Here is a 10387-nt window from a genome sequence, read left to right as displayed (position 1 = left end):
TACTTGCTGAAATTTATTACGTGTACAAACTGTGAAAGAAAAATATATGTTTAATATTCAATTCTTTCAATGCAATTTTTTTAGTTTTGTTCTAAATTATGTAACTTATGCAAATTTTAATAGATTTTCGGGATCTTCATATATATAATTAAAAAATTAATGAGATTTGAACCATTTTTTGCTACTATGTGTTAAACAGAAAATAATTTTAAAGTACAAAACATTTCCTATTATTTAATTAGATAATTAATTATATAATGCGCGGTAAAGAGATGCTATGGAAATTCATCTGATTAGACTTATCAAATTTATTTAAAATAGATTCTTACTTGTAATTTTTAATATTTTAACATAAGAGAATCGATGTGATATAATTTTTTTCCAAACATAACGGACAAACAACATGCTACATGTGCATGAATTTGTTCAACTTCTAAAATATAATTTACCTATGAACAATACAAATATGGTGCTATTGTTACAAATATAGTATTGTAATGATAAGTCGCAATACACACATACATACACATATACATTAACTAAATAAGCTCGATCGGCATTTTTTCCGTAATGCTGCAATTTTAAATGTAATTTTCCTTTAGAATTTTCGAAATTATTGTCCCAAAATTATCGCATTACCGATTATATTTGTTCATATGGAAGAAGAAACATTGCATCATCGAAAATAGATATATAAGATAATATATTTACTGTAATATCATATTACTATAAAAATTGCATGTGTATACGGAGAATTTTGTAAAGACATTGACCATTTGACAGAAAGACGGAGGAATAGAAGCACATTTTGCCGCCCATTTTTAGATAATTGTATTATTATTAAGATATTATGGAACTTGAGACACTATTATAAGGCTCAGAGTCGAAACTCAATTTAAATAGTGACGAGTTTAATACGTTAATTAAATTTTATATCGAAGATAATTAAATTCCTTAATAAAATCATCAAGCATTTTTTTAAGTCAATTGTGAATTTAACAGAGATAAATTAATATACAGAACCATATATTTTAATATCACTTTTTTACTTACAAGAGAGAACAGCTTCTTATTATCTTAAATTAAGTCATTAATGAAAACAACAAAACTGGAAATACAAATTAACTACATTGTAAAGTTAATTGTGGGTGAAAAGAAATCGGTAAAAGATCGCACATGTCTCTATTTTATATAAATATATAATCTATACCAACTCTCGCGTGCGCGCGTGTGTTAGTTTTACTCAAATAGCCGAATACATCTGGAAGGACAATTTTTTACGTTATATGGATTCCCAACGTCACGTAACGTAATATTAAAGTATCACATGTAAATTCTTCAAATGAACTGTCTCATATTAGTAGTATACTATTATAATTAAGTGAATGCTCAATATAGTGCGCTGTTCCTCGCATATTACTAAACTTGAAGTCAAACAAAGAAAAAAAGGGAAGAGACGAGTGGAACGTTCCTGCTTATAGATGTGTTATAGAACGCGAAAAAGTACAGCCTATATTAAAATCTGAAATACAATAGTCACTCGAAAATAAAAGAATTGAATTTCGACATTTTCCCAGATTGCAAAGATCCAGATGCTACTTTAACGAAGGTTTTGGTCTTTAGAGGCTAGACAATACGTTCGTCACTTAGTATAGTGTACATTCTTTTTTTCCTCTCTCTCCATATTAGCAATTAAGGTTCGGTCTTCCACCGTTATAACATTTATCGAATCACGTTGTACACCATTCTCATTCAACTCAATGTTAATATCCACGAATATTTGTGATTAAAGCGAAATTATGAAAACGCGATTAAAATTAGTACGTTAAGAAAAATGTACTCTTTTTGGGAAAGTGCAATAAAAATATGGGAAATAAGATTGTAGAAACTTCATTTCCTCTCATCACATTTAATAATTTAGATTTAATTATATAAAATTATTAAACTATCACTAAACGACTGCTGATCTTTTATCATACTATAGCGATATTACAGTTCGCACTATATACCATTAATTCGGATAGGACGGAAGATTTAAGAATATACAAGTATTGTTAAAATTTGAACAGTTTATTACAAGCGTGAGGGAACGATAATAACACATGTGTGTCTAATGATCGTTCGCTTGTTACATTTAATTACATAACATATTAAATAAGTGAAAGTCTGAATTTTTACAGATTGGAAATTAGTACTACAAATATATCGTATTATTTAATATCCTTATACCTAGAGAAACCAGTCAAACGCGTATTTTCTTTGACTGAATTTAGGTGTAGGTAACGTCAAGTTTGTACACACTGATTATAACTGTTATCGTGAGCAACGTGTAAATAACAAGATAATCGAGGCTAGGTCCTGAGGTATGTCATACGGTTGACATACCCGCGTACGGCCGACAATGGAAAAATTCTCTAACATCAAAGACATGGTAATTCATTTTTCTGTCTCGGTAATCATCAACGTATATGTCTCTTACAGTCGTAAATCTTTTTAGCGTAGCCATTGGTTGCGTGATATAGCCGTTCTTATCATAAAAATTTATACACTTTTCTCGTCGAATTATCTCGCTGCCTGCTTGGACTTGTCTGCTGGTTCACCTTGCTGTTTCTTAAGTTGTTTCTCTCTCATTCGTTCTGCGTCGCTGTAAAAAGAAATGTACGTCCAGTATAAAAATTATATCAATTTATTACAATAATATAAATTTTAGCAATCAACATCCAGCTTGTAACCCATTATTATTTCTAAGTAAGCCTATCAATTTTCACGAATAGAAAAAGGAAGATAGATCTTATACTAAGAAGACGTACCGTGCTTTACGTTGTTCTAAGGAAAGACCTTTATTGCTGTCTTGTTCCGACGCTGCCTTCTTTACGGTTTTTTTCAAATTCTTGGCTCGTGCTAGTTCACGTTGATTTCCACCTGCAACATAATTAAGATTTTTTTTTAGGAATCGAGTGAAGCTTTAATTATAACTTTTATTTAAAATTTTACTCCGCAATATTTCGGTCTCTATTTTCATTCCCATTTATTCAACTCGAACGAAGTGCTTTTAAAAAGAGCGCTATTTGTGCGTGCGCACGCAAGTCAAAATCGTGTTCCTTCGACCGATAATATAAATGCAATGGCGCACGCAACGCTCACGCTCGTAATTATTAAAGGGTGACTGCGAAAGGCGGTGATTTACGACAATGTCATACAATTGCTCTGATAACTTTACAATCTAAATCCTACTCCTAATTTGAACGATATCACGCATACACAGGGCCGCCGCTGGCACATGAGGCGCTTTTGTGCAAAGGAGATTTGTTGCTCCTCTTAATTTTTATTTACCAATTTTTTAAATAAGATGGTTTTGAATGGTTTTGAATGCTTTTTCATATCTTAAGAAAACGTGCAATTAGATCATGTCATTTTTATTCGAGAACGGAATGTAAAAAGTGAACATTTCTATCATTGATATTAACAGAGAAATTTTTCACTTTTCACATTTCCGCTCTGGAAAAATTATTGGTATTCTTGATGATCCTAAATGGTTTTGCAACTATGACAAGTACCGAAAAATATCAATAGCCTCGACAAATACATAATTATCTGTTCAGATCGATGATTTTGATTTTATGATTGGATTTTGGTTTCTCTAAATTAATATACAAGTTTCGGAAGAAATTAAATTTAACAGAAAAGCGTGTATACGTAATTGGTGTTAGGAGTGGGGAATTGATTTTTAGTCCTTCTCTTGCAATCTGAGTCTTTTTTGGTACAAGTAAAATTTCACTTTTTCTTCAAAATAAAAGAGGTCGATTTTTCTCCTCTCTAAAAAATATCTTGAAAAATAACTGAAATTTTTACACATTTAAAAAAATTTAGAACAGTAAAAAAATTAGGCTGCGTAAAAAGAATCAGATTGCAAACAGAGGATTAAAACTTAATTTGGTGCTCCCCTTAATATCCTTTTATACAGTACATACCTGAAGATTGATTCTGTATCTTGAAACAAAGTAAGAATTACAACAGTAAATAAATTTACTAAGTTGACCAATAAAATTATAAATATTCTAGTAAATTCGCTCATTTTTGTAATTTTCACATTCCACTAAAGCAAAATCAATTAAAATGAATTGAAAAAGATTTATTTCAACGTTCGCGAATGCGTATTTCTAAAAGTCTAGATTCATTTCAATGCCCAGGGTCTCTTTATTCATTTATAGGAATTGCATGAAGCCCTTTATGCTTCTTTAATTCAAAATTTTGGATAGGAAATGCAGTTCTTCAATTCAATTGAATCGAATGAAATCCAGAAAAGTTTTTCCATTTAAAATGCGCATTCGAATGGATTAAAAATTTTAATCCGTTTTTAAGATACAGAATCGACCTCCGCTTACGACGGCCCTGCACATATACAAAATGGCGGCGAGTAAAATGTGACGCTATTCGTCATAAAGCGTATTTTTTCCACCATATTTACTCTCCGGAACGAAAAGTCAAACGCTGTCAAAATTGACGAATCCATCGTAGAGAGAAAAAAAAAATGTGTCGACTTCTCTTGGTGCGCCCGCAGCGTTTCAAGCGCGCCGCTATAACGTTTCTGTACGCGTTGTCGAGGTTAACAAGCGAGGTTTAATGTCGAAAGCGAGACGCGTAAATTCGTCGCGTAACAGCGTAACTCCGAAAAGTAAGGCTATACGTTGAACTGCGTTCGATTTTCTCCCACCATCTTTTAAAGACATTCGATTTTCTCAATCACGCGAAATCGTCGAGACTCGCGAAACACATTCGTAGAGACCCTTATTTATCTTTCATTTAATCGGCGCTATCGTCATCATCAAAAATATTGACCTTTCCTTCGTAAACAGCCTGTAGAACGAGAATTCTCGAGGATACTCGGAGCGCATCGTCTGCCACGGCGGTGTGCTCCTTTCTTCCTCGACGAGTCACCGACGCGACGTTCGCGACGTTCGCGACGTTTCACGTTTGTCGCGCGTGTGACGTGTGACAACCGACAAATCTCTGCGAGAGCTGGCGAGAGCCGAGAGCGCGCGCGGTCACCCACAATCGTTACTGATCGTTACGCAGCGACCTTATTTTTAACATTAACGACAATGGCAGCCCCGCGGAAGAAGCAAAACGAGCCAAAAACTCGCGACCGTCGTCGTCCCCTCTTTCTTTCTCTCTCGTCGAGCTGTTGGTAATGCGACACCCGATCTCGGTGACGTTCGGCTGGACTTACGGGTCATTTTTTTTTTCTCAGTTCTTGATCTCCGATAAGCAAGCACTTTGAAATTTGACCACCCGAATCGGTGCGAAACGCACGGCCCGACGATACGCGCTCAACGCGCGCGCACACACACACACATACACACACGCGCGCACAGCCGCACACGGCTCCTGCGGACTAATTTCCAAACCAAAATAAATATAGTTCTGCGTCGTCTCCGTAGCCCCTCTTCCCCCGTCCCCGTCGGCCACCCCGCCGCTGCCGCAATGATTGTCAGTGATGCCACGTGTTCCAATCTAGTAACATTCGACGTGTCGCATTCGAATGGAGCACAATGGAGCAGAGAGGTATGCCAATATTGCCAATTGCCAAGGTTGAATCCACCCACAGACTTTTTACAAGTCTGTGGTCGAATCACTTTGAGAATCCCTTCGAGTTGATTCTGTTCGCCAAAAATATGAAATATGCTTTACGTGGATTAAAATTTGAGGGAAAAATTTTAAAAATATATTCTTAATTCTGTTCCCTTCATCATTATTTAATTTTATTGTACACTTGTGATTTCTTATATATATAATTCGATAAAAAAGATATATTTCGCATACATAAGAACAGGAATGGAAAGTTACTTTTACCGTTACTTTTTAAAGCAACGATTTGATAAGAACGGTGCAATTTTTTATGACGATAAAGATAACTAACTGAAAACTAAAACTAGGTAAAAGAGGCAAAGAAATGGTAAAAGTAACTTTTCATCCTCGCATAAAAATATATATGTATATATTTTTTCTTAACACTTATATTTCAAAGTTCATTTTAAAGAATAAAGCTAAATATTTTTTTAAATATTTTAGAAAAATGGAAGCATTTATACATAGAAAAACGAAATTCTAATTTAGACTTACAAATTCTTCTAATCGATTTTAATTTAATTTAATTTTATTAATGTTTTTTTTTTAAATATTTATTCGTTCAACAAATGGGATTAAATTTAGAATATACACTCCAAAAACATGCTTCTAACTGCATAATTTACAAAAATAAAACACTGCTTATGTATTTTCGATACAAACTTAAAAATAATAAATGCTCAGGAGCTGCATGCCATACAGTCCTCCTTATTCTTACGTGAACAAGCAAGCATCGCGTCCAAGTTTTTACGTGCTTGCGTGTTTAATTGTTTTCGTTTTTCGGCATCGTCATCGCTGTCTTGATTGGGTGACTGAATAGGAGTACTGTTGACAACAGAAGTGCTGGCATCGGAAACATTCGATATGGAATCGCGATTCTGTAATTTTGACTTGTCCACTGTAAATTGTATAGGATTTGCGGCTGGTTTCGTTCTCAGATAGTACATGCCAGTCTTTAGGCCCTGAAGCGACAATTTATTTTTATACAGAATTTATTCATTAAGTTATTTACTGTGTACGATGAAAAGATGTCGAAATAATTTATAAGAATTGGTCATCTACCTGAGCAACGTACAAAATTTAAAAAATTTCGAAACAGGTAAATTAAATGGTAACTTACACTTTTCCAGCCGAAAAAATGCATTGATGTCAGCTTCTCCGTTGTCGGATCTCCTATATGAACGTTTAGAGATTGCGACTGATCAACAAAAGCTCCTCGATCAGCCGCCATTTCGAGAATTACTTTTTGCGGTATCTCCCAGACCGTTTTGTAAAGTTCTTTCAAATCATCGGGAATACGTTCGATGTTCTGTAAAATGCACATATACGCTTTCTTAGAATTATGCTCAAATAATTTGAATAACAAGAATATGTAAGAGATATTTGAAGGTGTTTACTTGAACAGATCCAAAATTCGCGAGTATCTCGTTCTTCATATCTTCATCCCATAGACCTCTACTAGTTAAATCTCGCAGTAAATGCGGATTGACAATGATAAATTCTCCAGACAATACGCGCCTCACATATATATTGCTTGTATACGGTTCAATGGATTCATTATTCCCTAAAATCTGTGCTGTCGAGGCCGTTGGCATAGGTGCTATTAAAAGGGAATTTCTTACTCCGTGCTTCGCAATCTTCACCTTCAATTCATCCCAATCCCATAAATTTGTTGGTTTAACGTTCCACATATCATATTGGAGAATCTGGGGAGAAAAAAAAATTATTATTATTCAACAACTGCAACGTGTTGTGTATTTTCTATGATTAGAATATAAATACTTACGCCTTTGCTGACTGGGCTACCTAGATACGTCTCGTAAGTGCCCTTTTCCGCAGCTAATTCGCAACTAGCTTCTAAGGCACCATAATAAAGCGTTTCGAAGATTTTAATGTTGAGTTCTTTCGCTTCTTTGCTCTCGAAGGGATGTCGCATTAACAGGAACGCATCGGCTAGACCTTGTATTCCTATACCTAAAATACACACTTTTCAGTTTTATCGTCCTATCTCGTATTAATTATGTGAAACTTGTGGAAAAATAATCTTACCAATAGGTCTGTGTCTACGATTAGATGTTTTCGTTTCTTCGATAGGATAAAAGTTAACGTCGATGACTTTATCTAGATTACGAGTGACGATTTTCGCGACTGTTTTAAGTTTATCGAAATCGAAAGTTTTGGTGTCTATATTAACGAACATGTTGACAGCGATAGATGCTAAATTGCATACAGCGACTTCTCCAGGACCAGAGTATTCAATAATTTCGGTGCACAAGTTGCTGCATTTGACAGTGCCTATATGCTGATGATTCGATTTTCGGTTACAATGATCTTTGTAAAGCATATAAGGTGTTCCAGTTTCTACTTGGGATCTGAGAATGGCAAGCCATACAGATCTAGCCTCCACTTGCTTTCTATAGCGACCTTCCTTCTCATATCTACAAGTGTTTTACATGTTAGTGCATGAAAAATATAAATTATAATGTCAAATAATTGTAATTGAATAATTTATGAAAAAAAAAAAAAAACTACTAATATATACCCAGTATACAATTCTTTAAATTTATCCCCCCAAACATCAGATAAGCCAGGAGATTCATGTGGACACATTAGACTCCACATCTCGTCATTATATACACGTTCCATAAAAAGATCTGGTATCCATAGACCGTAAAATAAGTCTCTAGCTCGCATGTTTCCATCACCTGTTAAAAATCGTATGATATATTTAAAACCACAATAAAATAAATCAATTAGCATTTTCAACTATGGAGTCAATTGGTATATATAAATAAAGATTGTTAAAAAATGAAATACCGATATTTCTCTTAAGTTCCAAAAAATCGAAAATATCGGCATGCCATGGCTCCAAATAAATAGCAAATGCTCCAGGTCTTTTATTGCCGCCTTGATCAACATAAATGGCCATATCGTTATACAACTTTAAAACGGAAACCAAGCCATTGGTTCGTTTTGTACTAGTATCTTCCACGTTTTTGGGACGAATGCAATGTACATTAAGTCCTATTCCTCCAGCATATTTGCTAATAAGCGCACAGTTTTTTAGGGTACCAAATACACTCTTTATACTATCGTCTTCGAGGGTTAGGAGAAAGCAGCTGAGAAAATAATTCTTAGTAATCCGATGACATTTGATATTATTATACTAATTGAACTTTTTTGAAATTACCTGGACATCTGCTGGTTATTAGTACAGGCATTAAATAGAGTTGGTGAAGCATGTGTAAAATATCGTTCGGATAAATAATTATATGTTTCTATGACTTTATCAATGTCATTTTCATGAATACCAACAGCTACTCTCATCAACATATGTTGAGGCCTCTCGACTATCTTACCGTTGATTTTCAGCAGGTAACTTCTCTCAAGCGTTTTAAAACCAATATAATTATAATTGAAGTCACGATCATATATTATAGCAGAATCCAGTTTCTCTGCATTATTCTTAATAATATTGTAATAGTGTTTGCTGATTATAGGATTATGTTGATTTGTGAGAGGATTCTTGGCATAATGTAAATCATGCATGACCTCTGTAAGCATAGGAATAATAAACATTAGTTTTAATTTAAAATCTAGCGTTAAGAATAATAAAGAATTTTATGACATAGAAATTGATTTAAGTAAACGCAAGATGTACTATACCACTAAAACTTTTCTTGCTTTCCTTGTGCAGGTTAGACACGTCAATTCTTGCAGCTAGTATAGCATAATCAGGATGTTTAGTTGCCATTGTAGCAGCAGTTTCAGCTGCCAGATTATCAAGTATAACTGTAGTTACTCCAGAATATAAACCACGTATCACTTGAATCGCTACAGCAGACTACAAAAAATCAATTTAATATATAGATTCCATTCTTTCCGATATCACATTATTATAAAATTATATAAGGAAAAAAAATATTTATGTATGTACAAACAATTACAGCTTTTTTTGAAGAAACTATACATATATATGTATATTCTGTTATTATTTTCGACATTATATTTCTTGCAAAATCATATAAAAAACAAAAATACTTACTGGATCTACATAATTCATATCCAAGTTATAACACTGTTTGACAATTCTGGAAGTAATTTTATCAAAATGAACATCCTCTTTACGCCCATCTAAAGACAAGAATAGTGTTAAATTTTAATCTCTCATTTTATCTCTAATGATTTTTTTGTAATTATATAAATACATAACATTCATAATATTAATATAATATACTAATTTTATTGCGAATTACTTTGCAATTTTATGAAGTTTCTTGGTGTCATAATAATATATTAATATTATACAAAAAAATAACTCATTTGTGGAAAACGGATGCATATCCACAATCGAATTCGAAGGAATGGTTAACCCATAACTTACTACGTTTAATAACGTGCATCTTTCCTCGCGGGGATTCTTTGATTGGCATCTTCAAGGGAGAACGATTATCATTTTCCACAGAAAGCTTCCGAAATGTCGTACCCAAATCCATATTAGCTGAAAACTGACAGACTGATGTGTTTTACGAATAATTCACTGTACTCTGTAATCTGTATTCTATAATGTTAATCTCTTCATATGCCAACAATTTTAGGCGCGAAACGGAAGAACACATGTTTGACATGCGCATTGGGATTTGTCGATTTGAGCCAATAGAGAGCATGTTTCTGGAACTGTTCTTGTCAATCTCTAATCTGCACATTGATTGGCTCGCGCGTATTACTCATTATTCGAGAGGGATATTTAAACGCGCTC

The 10387-nt window shown here is 33.8% G+C and overlaps 2 protein-coding genes across 3 annotated transcripts; both read right to left on the bottom strand.

Annotated features, from left to right (window-relative positions):
• Positions 1-2054: 2054 nt before the first annotated feature.
• Positions 2055-5368, bottom strand: LOC108760738 (putative SERF-like protein). Of its 2 annotated transcripts, none has more exons than XM_018506850.1 (3): positions 5231-5368; positions 2811-2922; positions 2055-2644 (listed from the first exon to the last, which is right to left on the bottom strand). In XM_018506850.1, exons 1-3 carry the CDS (start codon positions 5235-5237, stop codon positions 2563-2565), a joined length of 201 nt encoding a protein of 66 aa, XP_018362352.1. In that variant the 5' UTR covers positions 5238-5368; the 3' UTR covers positions 2055-2562. The 2 variants fall into 2 exon arrangements, with proteins under 2 accessions (XP_018362352.1, XP_018362351.1); XM_018506849.1 differs by lacking the exon at positions 5231-5368 and adding an exon at positions 2995-3054.
• A 938-nt stretch (positions 5369-6306) lies between these two features.
• Positions 6307-10387, bottom strand: LOC108760735 (Ribonucleoside diphosphate reductase large subunit). The gene is made up of 11 exons (XM_018506842.1): positions 10013-10387; positions 9674-9762; positions 9295-9472; positions 8819-9182; positions 8446-8747; positions 8171-8333; positions 7678-8066; positions 7415-7602; positions 7026-7334; positions 6749-6937; positions 6307-6590 (listed from the first exon to the last, which is right to left on the bottom strand). The coding sequence occupies exons 1-11, from the start codon at positions 10122-10124 to the stop codon at positions 6309-6311; spliced, it is 2565 nt and encodes an 854-aa protein (XP_018362344.1). The 5' UTR covers positions 10125-10387; the 3' UTR covers positions 6307-6308.

Source organism: Trachymyrmex cornetzi, unplaced genomic scaffold (assembly GCF_001594075.2).
Source record: "Trachymyrmex cornetzi isolate Tcor2-1 unplaced genomic scaffold, Tcor1.1 scaffold23, whole genome shotgun sequence".
NCBI classification, from domain to species: domain Eukaryota; kingdom Metazoa; phylum Arthropoda; class Insecta; order Hymenoptera; family Formicidae; genus Trachymyrmex; species Trachymyrmex cornetzi.
This window is presented reverse-complemented; position numbering and strand designations above follow the sequence as displayed.

What these genes read in the sequence shown, in the direction of transcription:
- LOC108760738 (XM_018506849.1), bottom strand. Translation starts at nt 3,028, where the DNA reads ATGGGAATGAAAATAGAGACCGAAATATTGCGGA. An exon ending in AGAGACCGAAATATTGCGGA is followed by an intron (nt 2,923 to 2,994) that starts GTAAAATTTTAA and finishes ATTATGTTGCAG; the next exon opens with GTGGAAATCAACGTGAACTA. An exon ending in TTAGAACAACGTAAAGCACG is followed by an intron (nt 2,645 to 2,810) that starts GTACGTCTTCTT and finishes TTCTTTTTACAG; the next exon opens with CGACGCAGAACGAATGAGAG.
- LOC108760735 (XM_018506842.1), bottom strand. Translation starts at nt 10,124, where the DNA reads ATGGATTTGGGTACGACATTTCGGAAGCTTTCTGTGGAAAATGATAAT. An exon ending in TTTAAAGAATTGTATACTGG is followed by an intron (nt 8,067 to 8,170) that starts GTATATATTAGT and finishes AAACACTTGTAG; the next exon opens with ATATGAGAAGGAAGGTCGCT. An exon ending in ATTTTTTCGGCTGGAAAAGT is followed by an intron (nt 6,591 to 6,748) that starts GTAAGTTACCAT and finishes TTGTCGCTTCAG; the next exon opens with GGCCTAAAGACTGGCATGTA.